The 17,714-nt window shown below is 36.4% G+C and overlaps 1 protein-coding gene across 1 annotated transcript; it reads left to right on the top strand.

Moving 5' to 3' along the window:
* Window positions 1-6,030: 6,030 nt before the first annotated feature.
* Window positions 6,031-16,074, top strand: LOC149027943 (indole-3-acetaldehyde oxidase-like). The gene is made up of 10 exons (XM_089167239.1): window positions 6,031-6,483; window positions 8,340-10,034; window positions 10,595-10,854; window positions 10,983-11,192; window positions 11,568-11,786; window positions 12,151-13,116; window positions 13,503-13,598; window positions 13,961-14,059; window positions 14,490-14,679; window positions 15,149-16,074. Exons 1-10 carry the CDS (start codon window positions 6,327-6,329, stop codon window positions 15,364-15,366), a joined length of 4,110 nt encoding a protein of 1,369 aa, XP_089023365.1. The 5' UTR covers window positions 6,031-6,326; the 3' UTR covers window positions 15,367-16,074.
* Window positions 16,075-17,714: the final 1,640 nt, after the last annotated feature.

Raw genomic sequence — 17,714 nt, 5'->3', positions numbered from 1 at the left:
GGAAGCGATGCTAAGTTCTAAGTTCCTAGACCTGTCATTAGTGAAAACAACAAAGAAAGTAAGGAACTAATTGACGAGGGTACCTGGACGGAGGGGATCGACTGATCGTCAATAGTCTGATATGTGATGTTGAAGAAGAAGAAGAAACAGCCGCTCCGCTTCTTGGGCTCTACCGGATTTTGTAGCAGGTATTAGGAGAGTAGACTGAAGGGTTTGGAGCTTCAAACAGAGGTTGTAAGTCTTCTAAAACTCAGTTCCAGATCTGAAACTGTGATCGGAATGAAATTCCATATCTGAGCAGGATTGAAGTCGATTCAAACTTAGGGTTTATGGAGGTTTCGACTAGGGTTAGGTTTGGCTGATACCCTGCTGTTCTGCTACCTAGAATGGTCCTCTGTTGCTGTTTTTTTTCAACTGGGTTGAGTTCCTTCCAAATTGATCAGACATAACAAATTTGAAATTCTGAAATTTTGAATTTTCTGCAAAAATCTCAAGGTTGAAGATAACTTGAAGAATTTTTAAACTCACCAAAACAAGTCAGATTTGCAGAAACGAAGGGTAGGGATAGTTTTTAAAGCTTCTTGCGATTCCTACGGTTAATTTACACTTTCCTTGTCAAATAAGGATTCCTTAAAAAAAAATGCTTGGACTCTTAGTAATTAAGCAAATAACTCTTGCTAAATCCTATTCAAACTCAAACTTTCATACCCAACTGTAATACATACTACAAGAGTCCAATCAACTTTAAATTGGATTCAAATTGATGCAAATAAAATATGGAATAAATTCTAATTTAATTTCATGAGTAAATTAAGGACTAGATTACCTCTCTTGTAGGGTTTGACCAGCCTATGGAGGCTTCTTGGATCCATCTAGGGGGACTTATTTGATGTTTCGGCCAAGAGATCTTTGTGTTCACGTCACTTTGCCTCCTCAAACTACTTTCCTGTAGTTTTTCATGTATGAATTACTTCCAAACCATCTTTGATATGATCATTTCTTATTTTATGCTTCTTAGTGTTGTAACTCATTTGTTGCAACATTCTCATTTTTGCTACGTTGATTTTATTTGTATGATGCTTCTTAAGCGTTGCTTTGTCATTGTTTCTTACTTATTTTGTCTTCTACTTAATTTAACTCATTCTTCTTGTCTCTTATTATCATAACCTCTATAGGATCCATATAGATAATGATGAGAGGTATTGCTCAACTGCCCAATATTTTGCATCATACATCATAACTAGTCTTATAATTGTCTCATGAAAATTTCCTTTTAGTTTTAAAGAAATTAACCAATCACACTAAACTCTACACATACATCTCAATTTCATCCTGCCTATTTTAGTTCTTTAAATATCATCCTCTTTATGGTCTTATTTATTTATGGCTAAACCAAGATACTTAAAAAATAATCATTTTATCGAGTCTACCTCATCAATTTTCTCCACCTCATTAACATATTGGGGTAATCAAAGTCATACATCATATACTCCCATCTTGGTCCATTTGTCTTAAAATTTTTTATTCCAAGGTTAATCTCCATAAGTCTAGCTTCTTGTTGATCCATGCTTTCATCTCATCTACTGCCAATACATTATCATCAGCAAAAACACCAAGAAATCTCAGCTTGAATTTCTGTGATTAAATCTTTCATGATGAGTAAACAAATAAGGGCTTAATTTGATCTTTGATGTATCTCAATTGTAATTGACGCCCACCCGATCACCTGAGTCATAGATCAGCTAAGTTGTATTGGATGGGCAATATCATCTCATACCAATTCTCAATTCAGACAAAGACCCATATGAGGTTTAATTGTTAGCAAGCGTGATTTGATTATCAGATCATGCACGGTTCTATATGCAATGAAATTTCATCAGCAAAAAAAAATATCATCAGCACAGTGGCACTGCTATAATATTTTTAGTATATATAATCTTTAAGATACTAGCAACATATTGTCATTTTGATGAACAAAACACTCTTTTGCTTTGATTCTTTCTCGACTTAGACTGCAAAAGAGAACACAATTGTGATTAACTAATATACTATCAGTTGAAGAACCATTGACCTTCTGTTTTTCCGTTCTTTTCCTCTTGATCTGGCACGGGGTGTTGGTGGCTCTGTTTGTCGTCCGGTTCCCTCTTCGTACCCTTGTCTTCCTTTCTCTTCCTTTTTGCTTGGTGTTTGGTGCTCTCTTTTTTTTTCTTTATAGACCTGATTTCTTTTTTTGTGGTAACTATTCCATAATTCATGACGTTGTTTGGTGTCCTCCGTTGTTTGTTGGTGTTCTCATTTTGTGCCTTGGGGTCTTGGGTGACCAAAATGAAAACGTATTAACACTTTCAAAAAAAATAAAAGTAGAACCTAAAATTCTAAATTATCAATTTTTTTACCTTTCAAATTCCAGGAATAAAAAAAATCCCAATTTTCAAAAATGACTTTGCAACTGTTACAATAATATCTGAAAAAGTGGATTGTTTTGAAGAATTTTAAACATGCAGAGTGCGATGATATTGGAAAACAAAAATCAATGGATTTGATCAGCACTTATAAGTTATAACATTAGGGGTGAGAACTATTACATATATCATTAGGAGAAAGTCGAACCTTGTTATTTTTATTTTAAACAAGAATGCATAATTTTTTCACTAGTTTTATCTGGAGACGTTGCTATCACGAACACCACCTATCCTTGTTCATAGCTAAGAGTGCCAACTATAAAACAAGACAACAAGAAACACCCAGATATAAGAACATAGTAAAAAAATATGATCAACCAAAGCATCAGGCATTGCTAAGAGAGAAAATATTGTAAACCACTTAGACAAGGAAGCACCTAATTAGATAGGTGATTAAACAAAGCATTGGAAATACTGTGAACCACTTAGGTAACAACACAGCTAAGAATGTGTTGATGAACCCACATTGATGAGGACAAAACCTTTGATAAAAAATGTTCAGGAGACCTAAAACCTTGACCATAGCGTGTCATATGAGAACTGAGGTTGACATGATTAATTTCTTATAGCCGCCTTGTTCAGATAATCCCACTTAATTATGGATGATAGGTGAAAATTCAAACCAATAATAACTTATTAAGAATATCTTGTCAATTTGTTGGTTTCTTTTTGCAATTCTAAAAATGAATCCTAGAGATGAGGAATCTAGTGCCTTCCCTGGTTTTGAATTCAAGAGTTTTAATGATCTTCGTCACTGCTTAAATCATTCGATCGAGATATACTTTTAAAGTCAATCTTCTAACGCATGGGTACGTTCACTTAAGAATGCCCAACAGAGAGAAAAGAAAAACTGAAAGTTTTTGCAATCTCTCTGTCACTGAACAAGCTACAGAGATGAACAATAAGAAAGTGATAAAGAAGAAGCTGGTTATTGCTTCTAATGGTAAACGATGAAGTCCTGGTGGGAAGCAAATCTTCACATTCAAATTGAAAGGATTCAATTTGTTCATGGATAGGCCACGTACGTTAGCATGGTTTATAAATCGATTTGGATTCGACCTGCTACCAATTTCGAAAAAGAAAATCCAAATCATCCACAATGTTGATAAAATTAATTGAGAATATTTTTTAGATGTTAAGAGACGAAAATCCGAATTCAAGACCTCTTTGATGTTATTACTTCTATATAGGGATGTAAATGAATAATCTAAATCTCTCTCAAATTTTTGTAGGGGTGTGCAAATCCATCCGATTACAAAATAGGATGGGAATATAATATACATTTTCTTATTGATTATTATTCGTCCAATAAAATTATTTGATTAAGTTACTTATTTGTGGATATATTTTTCTTATTTTTATAAATTTTTTACTTGAAATATGTGACTATTTTTCTAGATTTTTTACTAAAATAACTACCAAAGTTGCTAAGTTCTAAAATTTCAAACTTAGTCCTCACAAATAAAATGATAAAAATGTCAACAGGTAGTCAAAAACTTGTATTCAATATGTACTTATATCCATTTAAAAGAACCTACCTAAGAAAATGATTATTCTGCAAAATTTCAAACTTAGTCCTTACAAATAAAATGATAAAGATGTCAACAGGTAGTCAAAAACTTGTATTCAATACGTACTTATATCCATTTAAAAGAATCTAGCTAAGAAAATAATTATTCTGCTATCATCCAAATTCGACTGAATTTGTCTGGATCCGTCCAAACATACTAGGATGCGGATATGGCATTATCTCTATCCGATCTAAATCCAATTCATTTACACCCCCACTTCTATATAGAAACTAGACTCAGAATACGAACCGATCTGCTCCATATTCCAAAGATTCGAATCCGAATCCGATTAGCAAATCCGCTATTCAAATCCAAATCCAAATCCGGCAAAAATTTAGAGAAGGCATCCCAATTAAAATCCGAAACTTTATCAGATATCCGATAATAATCCGATCCGATAAAATATCCAATTATTAATTGATAATTGTCCACTTTTTTACATTTTTTATTATAAATTTCTAATTGATTACCGAATACCACTATCCAAATCCGATTACCGGTATCCTACTCCGATTATCATCTATTTTTAAAGAAAACTTGTTAAATACTTTACTCTATCCGGATAAAAATTTATCCGGATATTATCCGATCCAATAAGCAATTATCCAAATCCGGTTGCTTAGCGGACGGATACGGATATTTTCCGGTAAGAAAATTTTCGGATATGGATACCCTTAAATGAATACGAATGCTAATTCGGAGGCAGATTTTCGCTATCCATTTACAGGTCTAATAGAAACCCACATTCATAGTAATCGTTTAAACTCAAACGCAAAAGATAATAAAATCAAACCAAACTGCCACCATCTAATGTGGAAAACAAAGAACTAGGACTTATGCTATACATGAGTCATGAGTTTCAATACCTTGTTGTTTCCATTGGTTTATTACTAATGTGGGTGTTTTCCATCCGTCAGGATAAATGCTAAAAGTCTTAAAGTTCTTGTACTCAAAAAAAGAAAATTTATGTTAAGGAAGAGAGACTATCACGAAAGATTCAGAGAAAGGCAATTTTAGTTTCAACCCTAAAGATTTGATGCACATTATTTATTAATTGAAAGATTACTAAAAACGCATTGTCTTTTTTATGAAAAAAAATATTCTTGTGCTCTTGGACAAGCAAAAGAATGAGATACCAACTATTTGGCATTGTAGAAATAATCTTCTAACTGAATATGCTATCAGTTGAAAAAAAAATTAAAAAAAAAATATAAGAATAGTTTAGTGATAAAATAAAATAGAAAGAAAAACAACCTTCTTGAATTTTCTTCAAGATCTTTTTGTCCCTTGAAGATTCAAATAGAGTACAGCGGGGGAAAAAAATGAAGAATGGATAACTTAATTAACTCTATTTGTCAAGAGCAAGAGATGACATGAATCATCTTCTTGGCACCATCTATGACAGCAACATTAATTCGACCTTCCAATACTCTTGGTAAAGAAAGAATAAAATGATTTCATAACTTTTTCTGATAAACAAAATGATTCGATAATTCAATAAACAACCAGTTGTTTGGATAAACTAAGATTGATGATATGATTTCTTATAACCGCCGTGTTAATATCATCCCACTTAATTAAAGATGATGGTGAAATTCAAACAAATACCAAATCATTAAGAAAATCTCTCAATTTGTTGGTTTCATATTGCAATTACTAAATGATAGTCGCGTGAGAAGTTTTAGGTTTTTATTTAAAAGAAGGAAGAAAAAAAAGTTGTTTGGAGAGCTTTTCTCAATCACCATTATGAAGTTAGGAATTAATCTAAGATTATATTTTAACCTAGTCGACTAAAGATAATGTTAATTATAATTTATGTCTTTAAAAAAAACTACTTGGGTTGGTCTAATTAGTTTTAAGATAATTGAGAAAGATACATCCAAAAAACGTATCAGAGACGGTAGAAGCGAAAATAGAATTCATTGAAGTATTGAACATCGCCACACGAACACGTACACTCTCTCTCTCCCCTCTGTGTCTGTCTCTCTCCGTTCTTCACAGCTTGTTTATTTATTTCTGCATTATTTAGTATTCAATCCTAGAGATGGGGAGGATCAACCCATATGCCAAAGTCAAGTGGTTCATTAATTATTAATCTGCTTTGAGGAATCTAGTGCCTTTCCTGCGTTTGAATTCAAGAGTTTTAATGATCTTCGTCATTGCTTAAATCACTTGCTTTACATTTTCAAAGTCAAACTTCAGATGGGTTCTAGTTAAGAGTGCCCATTAGAGAAAGAAAAGAAGAAATTGAATGTTTTTGTGGTCTCTCGATCTGTCACTGAATTAACAAGCTATGGAGATGGAGAATATGGAAGTGATAAAGAAAGAGCTGGTTTTTGCTGTTAATGGTGAGAGGTATGAGATATCAGATGTTGATCCTTCCACTACTTTGCTTGAATTCTTACGAACTCAGACTCCTTACAAAGGAACTAAACTTGGCTGCGGTGAAGGTGATCACTTCTTCTCTTCCTTCTTCTATCTTCTATATTATATTCCATCTGTTTCTTCTTTTGAACTCTATAATTCTTTCAGTTCTTGCCATTTGCTGTGGTTTTTATGTCTGTTTAAGGTGGTTCAATTCTTCTTTTTCTTGTTGAATTCCATTATTTAGTCTGGGATGGCTTAGTTTAATGTATGTTCTGGTTGAATTCAGAAGCTTCAATTATATTTGGGTTCTGTTGTCGGTGATACCCATGTACAACAATCAACAAAGCCCAGAAAAATTAAGTAAAACAGTAGCCTTAAGCCACATACAACACAGGAAGATTTATCTGGTTCGACATGGAAAAGCTTTTGCATCCACTTATTATAAGAGAAGCAAGAACACAGTTTCTACTGAAACTGTAGTTCTTTTAAAGCTACTCTCTTTGAAGACGACACGAACATAGAAAGGTAGGAGAAAGATGGAGAACACGTTTCAGTTAATTCTCTCGTTCACTAATGTCAACATCATTTTTCCAGATTGAACACCTGCTTCGCTGCAACCCATATTCCAGACCTATTCAATCTTTCAACACCATTTTTTCTCAGATTAACACCTTCTTCGTTCAGTTAATGATCGAAGTGGGATTAACTAGCTGGGTTTTTCTGACTGACCTCAAAATCCTGACATGCAGGACTTGGACAAGTCAGGAATTTAACAACTGCTTTGTCTCTTCTTGAACAGTGGAGCCTGTGTGTTAGCCTTGTATATATTTTTTTAATTAAATATCCACATCAAAAATTATTTTCTAACCTCAAAGTCATAGGTTTCAAACCATGAATGTTCGCTAGGTATTTCTTTAATTCAATTGCTAAGCAAACAAACACCGCCATACAAAATAGAATGCCCAACAAATTCCTAGCTTCGTTGTCAACTTGTCATTACCTATGAAAGAATACTTTTTGTTTTACCCAGAAAAATGGAAAAGGGAAAAAGAGGAAACATATATATAATACTAATTAGGTGATGAGTGTTTTTGTAGGTTTTTCAATCATAGTCGGATTAATTAATCAATCAATCAATTTCAGATGTGCGCCACAATGGAGTAAGACTGTCTTGCGGACCAAATCAACTGTCAGATCGAGATTTCTATCGAAATTTCAACTACATCTCAATTCAATAGTAGGCAAGACTGTTGTGGCGCAAAACTAAAGCAAAAATTTGACGTCTTGCCCCCAAAATTCTCATTCCTATTTTATAACATTCTTAGTTTTATTATATATTTGGAACTTATTTTAGATTTTTTTTTTTTAAGAATAGAAAAAAATATAAATGTTTCTATCATCTTATTCGGTTTTGTGCTAGTCACTTTAAATCTCAATACGAATTGAGGTTATAATAATAAATATATATATCTTTTTATAGAATTTTTTATTTTATTTTTATATTCCCAAATCTTCATAATCACTTCTTATTTTTATTATCATTTTGACATTCTAAACTAGTTTTTCATTTCATAATCGATTTTAAAAGAAAATAGGTATCAAACCATTTCTCATTTTTTTTTTACCAAAAATGAATTCTACATCTACTTTGACTCTGGACGTGCTTCCTTGTCGCTTTGCATAGCCCGGATCCAGCCCATCATGTGAAGGCCCAAACTCTCATCCCATCATGCGAAGGCCCAAAATCGAAGCCCAGTTCCAAGTCCGTCCAGAACTGGATCGGACAAGTGGAACTCAGCACAGCCCGAGTCCCGGTGGAGATTGCGCCGAAGCCTTCCTTAGGCTCGGATTCTATCGGCTTGTTCTTGGAAAATTTTGTTCTTCTTTCGCCTGCTAATCGTTTCGAAACTAAACTTGAAGCATGCGTCGTTATTTGCAGGTGGTTGTGGTGCCTGTGTTGTTCTTCTCTCCAAGTATGATGCTGTCCTTCAACAGGTTGAGGAATTCTCAGTGAGTTCTTGTCTGACCCTTATTTGCAGTCTCGATGGATGTTCGATTACAACTACAGAAGGTCTTGGAAACAGCAAATCTGGGTTTCACCCAATCCACAAAAGGTTCTCTGGTTTTCATGCTTCTCAATGTGGTTATTGCACTCCCGGCATGTGCATGTCCTTCTTCTCAGCTCTCGTCAATTCTGAGAAGACCCAGAGGCCACACCCTCCTCCTGGATTCTCCAAGCTCACAGTTGCAGAGGCCGAGAAAGCTATTGCAGGCAACCTCTGTCGATGTACGGGTTACCGACCCATTGCTGATGCCTGTAAAAGTTTTGCAGCTAACGTTGATTTGGAGGATTTGGGCCTCAATTGTTTCTGGAAAAAGGAGGAAAGCAAGGATTTGAAATTGGCTAAATTACCACATTACAACCATCAAAATGAGATCTCGAGATTCCCCGAATTCTTGAAAGCACAAGTGAAGCCCAAAAAGCTTTTGGATTCTGAAGAGTACTCGTGGTACAACCCTGTGAGCATTGAGGAGCTTCAGAGCCTATTGGAATTGAAACTCAAAGAGAACGGAGCACGGGTGAAGCTGGTCGTTGGTAACACGGGTACAGGCTATTTTAAGGAACTAGAACAGTACAACACGTACATCGATCTCAGAAGCATCCCTGATCTCTCTGTGATTAGAAGGGATAACACTGGAATTAAAATTGGAGCCACTGTGACAATCTCTAAGACAATCCAGGTTTTGAAGGAAGATGACAAGGGCAAGTTTCACTCCACTGTCTTGTTCAAAAAAATTGCTGACCATATGGATAAGGTTGCATCGGTGTTCATCAGAAACAGTGCAAGTTTGGGAGGAAATTTGGTTATGGCTCAAAAGAATAGCTTCCCCTCAGATATTGCTACAATACTTCTTGCTGCAGGTTCACTTGTAGATATACAGACAGGTCACGGAAGACTGGAACTAACGTTGGAGGAATTCTTAGAGATGCCACCATGTGATTCTGAAACCATACTTCTAAGTGTTACAATCCCAAGTTGTGAACCTGTGAATAACATTTCATCAGATGGCCAAACTCAATTACTGTTTGAAACCTATCGTGCTGCTCCACGGCCACTTGGGAATGCATTGCCATATCTCAATGCAGCTTTCTTGGCTCAAGTTTCTTCCTGTCAAACTTCAGATGGTGTAGTTCTCGAAAGCGTTCAGTTGGCTTTTGGTGCATATGGGACAAAACATGCCATAAGGGTGAGGAAGGTTGAGGAGTTTTTAGCTGGAAAGTTTCTTGATGTGGGTCTTCTATATGAGGCTATCAAATTAATCAGAGAAATTGTGGTTCCTGGAGAGGGTATTTCACATCCTCATTACAGATCAAGCTTGGTGGCTGGTTTTCTTTTCGATTTTCTGCATCCACTGGTGGAAGCTAGAACTGGGATTCTCAGTAATGGCTTCAATGGAAACATAGATGGTTTTCAAGTCAAGGACTCCAGACTAGAGAATCACCTAAATCAATTTGATGAGAGTAAGGGGCTTGGCATTCTCTCTCCTGCTAAGCAGTTGATAAAAGTTAACAGACAGTTTCATCCGGTTGGTGAACCCATTAAAAAAGTTGGAGCTGAGATCCAAGCAGCTGGTTTGTATTACTGAACTGTTTGTCTTTATTTAAGATAACTTTTCCTTATTCATTTTTTTTTCAGTTTCCTCCTCTCTTGATTTTAAATTTTACAGACCACAATTCTATGTTTTCTACCTGTGCTGGTATTTGGGTACAATTACCTTCAGCTTTCCTTGTCCCTTGAAGCCAAAAATTCTTTCACAAGACATTTCCTTGCCTGGATGGTCTTTTTATTTTGTATTTTCTTCGACATGTTTGTGGTGTCATTGCCTCTTTCTTTCTTTTTTCCTCCCTTTCATTGTTTGGAGCTTCTATACCCTTGCACAACACAACATTAGGTTCATAGATGATATTCTTGTTTTATGCTCTTCACATTTACACGTTTTATTGCTCTTATATGTTTAGTTCAATTCATGCGAACCGGCACTTATTAGAGTTCAATTTTATTTATTTTGATAATTCTGTTGTTAAGTTATTAATTGTTGTTTTAATTGGCTTATTTATTGTATCCTCCAAGGATTAAGAAATAACTCTTTGCTGTCTGATGAACTAGCGAATCTCACATTCAATTTATATAGGTGAGGCTGTTTATGTGGACGACATACCCTCTCCAAGGGACTGCCTTCATGGAGCCTTCATTTGTAGTACGAAACCCTTGGCTCGTGTAAAAGGTATTAAATTCAAGTCTACGTCATTGCCATGTGGAGTATCTGGTGTCATTTCTGTTAAAGACATTCCAGCAGGAGGGAAGAACATAGGAATTAATCCCCCTCTTGGTTATGAACCACTATTTGCTGATGGTCTTACGGAGTTTGCCGGTCAGGCACTTGCACTTGTGGTAATTAACATCTGGATTTTATTTCTGGTGTTTTCTGAATTTTTATGCTGTTGGCTGGCCGAAATTTTTTTGTAATTCCTTTTACCTGCTTGTTTTGTACTAATGTAATCACTGGAATGCTGGTGTAGGTTGCAGACACACAGAAGCATGCAGACATGGCAGCCACTAATGCAGTGGTTGAGTATGACACAGAAGGTCTGGATGCACCAATATTAACAGTAGAAGAGGCGGTTGAGAAATCCAGCTTTTTCACCATCCCTCCATTTGCTGAGCCAAAACCAGTTGGTGATTTCTCAAAAGGAATGGCAGAAGCTGAGCACAAGATTCTATCAGAGGAGGTGCTTATTTTACTAATTTTTTCAACATAATTTGGATCTAATGAAGGCAGAGTATCTGTTGACTGGGAATTCTTTTAGCTTTAAAAAACTTCTTTGAAGTTTTGAAGGAAATTCTTTTGGATGAATTAAGGGAAGAAAAGGAAGGAGGGAGGGATAGGATTCAATAGTGGAACCAACATACCATAGAGGAGGATTCTGACTCCTGATTCACTTACCAGGTTTTGAGACTGGTTTGTATGCTAGTAGGCAGTTCTATGGTAATACAAGTCACAAAAACAATGTGACAACAAAATCAACAAGCCCAAGCCTTGACTATACTTACCAAGCTCTGAAACTGTATTTTGTACTGATAAGAGGTTCTATGACAATATGCAGATCAAGTTAGAGTCACAATACTATTTCTACATGGAGACACAAACTACTTTTGCCATGCCTGATGAAGACAATTGTATGGTGGTTTACACTTCTAGTCAGACCCCTGAGGATGCCCAGTCACATATTGCGAGCTGTCTTGGTATCCCTGAACATAATATCCGCGTGATTACAAGACGGGTTGGAGGAGGTTTTGGTGGAAAGGCCTTCAGGGCTATGCCAGTAAGTGTCCACTAGCCTGATGTTTCCAAATTGACTTCATGAAGGATTCTCTTATTTCGATAGAAAATATTTTCTAGGAATTCTCTTAAAGCAGATAGAAATGACTAGGAATAAAATGACTGAAATTATGTCATTTCTGATTCTGATTGCATTTAATGCTGGTCACGTACATTCACAGCCATGTATCAGAACTTTTGCCTTCAATTTATAAGATTTCAGTTATTCTAGATGATTATTTCTTGAAACCTTCCACCCTATGTTCTTCCCTACTTCCCCACCTTTTGGAAACCTAAAAATTAAATTTTGGAAACAATAAAATTTCTGGTTCTATGTTTTAACATATTTTAACATAACCTACTTGCAGGTCTCTGCAGCATGTGCAGTTGCAGCTCACAAGTTACACCGTCCCGTCCGAATTTATCTCAATCGTAGGACCGATATGATTATGTCAGGGGGACGGCATCCTATGAAAATTAACTACAGTGTGGGGTTCAAATCAAATGGGAAGATCACAGCCCTACAAGTAGACATATTAATCAATGCAGGTATATCTGAAGATTTTAGTCCACTAATGCCATTCACCATCTATCATGCACTGAAGAAGTATGACTGGGGAGCTCTTTCTGCTGACATAAAGGTCTGCAAGACAAACCTCACTAGTAAGTCTGCAATGAGAGCCCCAGGAGATGTGCAGGGATCATATATTGCAGAGGCTGTGATTGAGCATGTAGCATCTTATCTTTGCATTGAAGTTGATTCTGTCAGGAACATTAATCTCCACTCCTATGATAGTCTTAAGGTATTCTATGAAGGAAATGAAGGAGAACCTTTGGAGTATACTCTCCCTTCACTGTTTGACAAAGTGGCTGTGTCTTCCAATCTGCAACAAAGAATTGCTGAGATACAGCATTTCAATAGTTGCAACATATGGAGGAAAAGGGGTATTTCCCGTGTACCCGCTGTGTATATGGTGGCAGTGAGAACAACATCTGGGAGAGTGAGCATCCTGAACGATGGGTCTGTTGTGGTTGAAGTTGGAGGAGTTGAAATTGGGCAGGGCCTCTGGACCAAGGTGAAGCAAATGGTGGGATTTAGTCTCCGTCCAGTACTGTGCAACGAAAATGAAAACTTTTTGGACAAAATACGAATCATCCAGGCAGATAGTTTGAGCTTGGTGCAAGGTGGAATAACTGGTGGAAGCACCACATCAGAGGCAAGCTGTGCTGCAGTTCGTGAGTGCTGCAATATGTTGGTTGAAAGATTAAAACCTGTCAAGGAAAGACTACAGAAAGAAATGGATACAGTTTCCTGGGATATGTTAATTGTCCAGGTGACTTTGTTAACTTTGAAATTTGAGTACAGAATATGGCTTTGTGGTTCGTTATGAGGCTTCCAATAAGGAATTTTCACTGGTCTCAGCTAGCAAATCCAATCCCAGACCACATGAAAGATAGGCAGATACATACAACGGCCCTAATCTCAGAGACTCCTGATGGGTGTACTGGAAGTAGTCCTATGCTTTTATAATTTGCAAATATAGATTGCTGAGACCTTGACAGATTGGTTACAGAATAACCACACACTCACAGCATATAGCTCACATTCATGGCAAGAACACCGAACAATAGAGCATACTGTGAAATATCCAGCACTGGAACACTTACTTTTAGAAGGTTACTATTAAAGAATCTCTCTAACTTATACCATACCATGCAGGCGCATCATCAATCTGTTAATTTGGCAGCAAGCACTTTCTATGTTCCTGATTCTACTTCCAGCCACTATCTAAACTACGGGGTTGCAGTGAGTGAGGTGAGTTTGTGAAGGCTTCGTAATCCATATTTATTTTGTCCTAATGTTTTTCTTCCACTGAAATAAATTTACGGTTTCCCTGATATGTGAGCACACTTAATTGCAGCTCGCATGCCAAAATATCACTCTCTTGATTTAGCCCCATGTAAAACCTGCTAGAACAATGCTAGCAGGATGCACATATAGGCTGTGCAAGGCAATGATCTTATTTTTGCATTGGGACTTGCCCCGTATTCTAAGTGGAGACCACTATAAAGTCTGGCTTACACATCCTAAATTACCAAATTTTTTTGTATGAATCATTCCTACATGTCACATGTCAAGGAGCTGGAGGCTTACATTGTGGATTTGGTGCATTGCAGGTGGAGATCGATCTTCTTACAGGAGCAACCACTATTTTGCAAACGGATATCATTTATGACTGTGGACAGAGCCTTAATCCAGCTGTGGATTTGGGACAGGTTGGCCAAAGCACAAATCTTATTTGTTGTTTTACTCCCATTTTAAGTTCTTGTGCTCTTCAGGCTTCTATGTTAAGACCTGCATATTTGTCTGTTTAGTCTCCAACTGTTATTATAGCATGCATGTTTTTATTAATAGCAGCCTAGTTCTCCTGTGGGGAGATAATAGAGCAACATGTTCTGAGTGCTAAGGTTGACAGTTCAAACTTGTGATAGATATGCTTGGACTCACACTCTGCATTCTTCTTCCAGATTTAAAACATACACATTTATTCACTCATTTAGCTGGCAAGAAAATTCAGATGAGCTGTCAAAAGTTTGTAATAATGGCAAGATCATGAGACTATCAGGACGTGTTTCATGATAGTTTTAACCACCATATGACGATAATAGTATTATTAGACATACTTATGTTAAATTACCTGTGCAGATTGAAGGTGCTTTTGCTCAAGGAATAGGATTTTTCATGCTAGAAGAGAACCTCATGAATTCAGATGGATTGGTGGTGTCAGAAGGCACGTGGACTTACAAAATTCCAACTGTTGACACAATCCCTAAACAGTTGAATGTTGAGATACTAAACAGTGAACATCATGAAAAGCGTGTTCTTTCCTCCAAAGGTGGCATCTCTAACCTCCACGTCAGTTTTTTTTTTTTTTTTTTCTTCCTTAAATGAAAGACTGAAAGGCTGAAAGACAAAGGAACTGTTCCTAGTAATTGTCTATCATTGACCTGGAATCTGGTGGTACATGGCCATGGCCAATACGTAACCCCCTTCATTTGATTCCACTGGTTATCCTAGCCCATAGGTCAGCTAGACTGGGCTGGATGAGTAAAATCATTTCGACCAATCTTATTTCGGACAGAGAACCTATATGAGGTTTAATTATTGGCAGGTTTGATTTGGTCAGACATGCACCTTTGTAGACATTGAAGTATCATTGGCACAGTGGTGTCTATTTAGCACATACAATCTCTAACTGTCAACACTTCCCTCTTTTATGAACAACATAGCACAGGGCAGACATAATGCAGTAATACCTAGCAACTGTCAAATGCTTATGCTTTGTGGGTGAATTTACTTTGCAGCTTCTGGGGAGCCACCATTGCTTCTGGCAGCCTCAGTTCACTGTGCGATTAGAGCAGCCATCACTGAAGCCAGGAAGCAGCTTCTTTCTTGGAAGGGATTGGATGCATCTTATTCAACATTCCAATTGAAGGTCCCTGCTACCATGCCAGTTGTCAAGGAGCTCTGTGGGCTTGACAATGTGGAGGGTTATTTGCAGAGTTTACTTTCTCATCAGTAGAATTTTAGTTTTATCTTTATTTTTCTGTGTCTAGTTAATAGTATACCTCTTTTGGAATATGGAACCGAAAGACATATATCTAGCATAGATTGAAAAACTAGATGTTGCACCATTCGTGTACGAAGAACCATGAGCTTTCAAGATCAAGACAGGGTCGTAGTCCAAAATTCTACATTTTTATCTGTACTGTCTGGCCCTGCATTCATCACCTCACTACATCTCAAGGAAATCCTGTTCTGTATATAACCTATGTTCCTCAAGTAGAAGGACAATATACTTGAATGAGAATACCATTATTGTGAAATTACTATTAATCTTTGACTTAGAATAAAAATGAAAATACAAGAAGGACAATCAAAAAGGATGTTACATAATTTAAATATTTCAGTAAACCTCTTTGGTCATGGTGACTCTGCTTATATCAGGAGATATTGTATCTACTCATGCCTCTGTTTTTTGTTCATCAGGATGTTTGCAAGATAAGGACTTCGATATAATTTGATTATGTTCGAAATTATTCATGCTGGTTCTGACTTGTAACCCAGATTTTAGGACTTGAATGTAGGTGAACAAACTGCATTTTTCTCAAGAATGATTCACATTTGAATGTAGGATGAATGTATTGCAAGGTGCTCTAATTCTATATATTTTCGTGAACTGAACCTGAATTGAAGAATGAATCTTCGAAAAATTAGGCGTAGCTCTGTTTGCTCACTCCTTCTGGACCAAAAATCTGAATCCTTCAAACGACCCATGATCTGTACCTTAAAGAAAAAGAGGTTCTTTTGATAATCTATACCATTAAGGCATTGTATTTATTCTCAACAAAAGGTCATTACACTTCTTACCCATCCATCTCTGGCCCTAGTGTAGTGAGGTGGTTGGCAGAAGCTCCATTACAGTAAACTCAAAGGTAATTCAAAAAATCCTTGTTCAAGGGTATTTGTATTTTATTTTGTTTGCGGCTGCGCGGACATCCTCCGTGCAGGTTGTAGTTTCTCGACAGCTGTCAAATTTTAATCCAACGGAGATAAAAATGGGAATACGCTAATTGCATCAGTTCAATTAAAATGAATTTTAAAATTTACAAAAGACTACCTCAGTACTAATCAAATTCACAATTGAAACCCCGAAAACCTAACCAAAAACGAAATCTTGTTAATCTAAAAGCCCTAACTGACCACTACCTAAGGTACAACTTTTCACTGAAATTCGATGAATTTTCTCTGAATTTCGGTGAACACTGAACCGAAACATTTCCATCACTTGAACTCATTTATTATTTTGTGAGTACTTCTGCGTGATGTGTCATGTTGAAAGTGGAATCAAGTTATTTATTGATTTGTAATGTAAAACACAAAGGAGACAATTCGATGAATTTTCTCTGAATTTCGGTGAACACTGAACCGAAACATTTCCATCACTTGAACTCATTTATTATTTTGTGAGTACTTCTGCGTGATGTGTCATGTTGAAAGTGGAATCAAGTTATTTATTGATTTGTAATGTAAAACACAAAGGAGACAAGTGGTTTAATTTAATTAATGTGTGATGTAAAGACAAAAAAGAGAGGGTTTCTATTTTCACGCGTTTCCATGAAACCCACTCTCACCATCCCGAGCCCTATTCGGCTATTTCAGAAGTGTGCTTCTGCACTTTTGCTTTATTTTCTCTTGAAGATGGAGTCATGGAAGGTCGTTGGAGTTGATATTAAAAGGTTTGAAGAAAACTTGAAGAACTCCAAAAAGAAAGCAAGGAGAAGCGGAATCAAGTCATTGAGTCCATCCCTCCCATGAAAATAAATCGAGAGGGATGGACTTGCATGAGAAGGAATCAAGAGGGAGAAATGGAATCTGCTCATTCTAGCGATCAGACAGTTCGCTTAGTTCAGGCTTTTTTTTCTACAACTCCCCAAGATTTTTACCTCTAAGAATTTGTTTTTAAACGAAAGAAAGATATAGTGTGAAGTTTCAGCCGATTTTTGCCAGTATGTCGGAGAATCGACGATTTTTTGGCGATCTTCTAGTGATTATCTGTCAATATCCGTTTCGTCCCATCTTTTATTTCGGTCCTTGGCAAACTCGGCGAATTTCGACAATTCGCCAAAACTTCCTACCATGCTTCTAACTAAATATGCTATCAGCTGAAAAAAATTAAATAAAAATAATATAAAAATATTTTAGTCATAAACATAATAGAAAGAAAAACAATCTTCTTGCATCTTCTCCAAGATCTTTTTGTCCCTTGAAGATTCAATAAAGTACAGTGACAAAAAAATTCAAAAGAGTACAGCGACAAAAAGGAAATGAAGAATGGAAAACTTAATTATATTTGTTCTTCACGGCTTG

The sequence above is a fragment of the Hakea prostrata genome, chromosome 1 (assembly GCF_041222555.1).
Source record: "Hakea prostrata isolate BN-2017 chromosome 1, UWA_Hpros_2, whole genome shotgun sequence".
NCBI lineage: Eukaryota > Viridiplantae > Streptophyta > Magnoliopsida > Proteales > Proteaceae > Hakea > Hakea prostrata.
This window is presented reverse-complemented; position numbering and strand designations above follow the sequence as displayed.

What these genes read in the sequence shown, in the direction of transcription:
- LOC149027943 (XM_089167239.1), top strand. Translation starts at nt 6,327, where the DNA reads ATGGAGATGGAGAATATGGAAGTGATAAAGAAAGAGCTGGTTTTTGCT. An exon ending in TAAACTTGGCTGCGGTGAAG is followed by an intron (nt 6,484 to 8,339) that starts GTGATCACTTCT and finishes CGTTATTTGCAG; the next exon opens with GTGGTTGTGGTGCCTGTGTT. An exon ending in GTCAGGCACTTGCACTTGTG is followed by an intron (nt 10,855 to 10,982) that starts GTAATTAACATC and finishes ATGCTGGTGTAG; the next exon opens with GTTGCAGACACACAGAAGCA.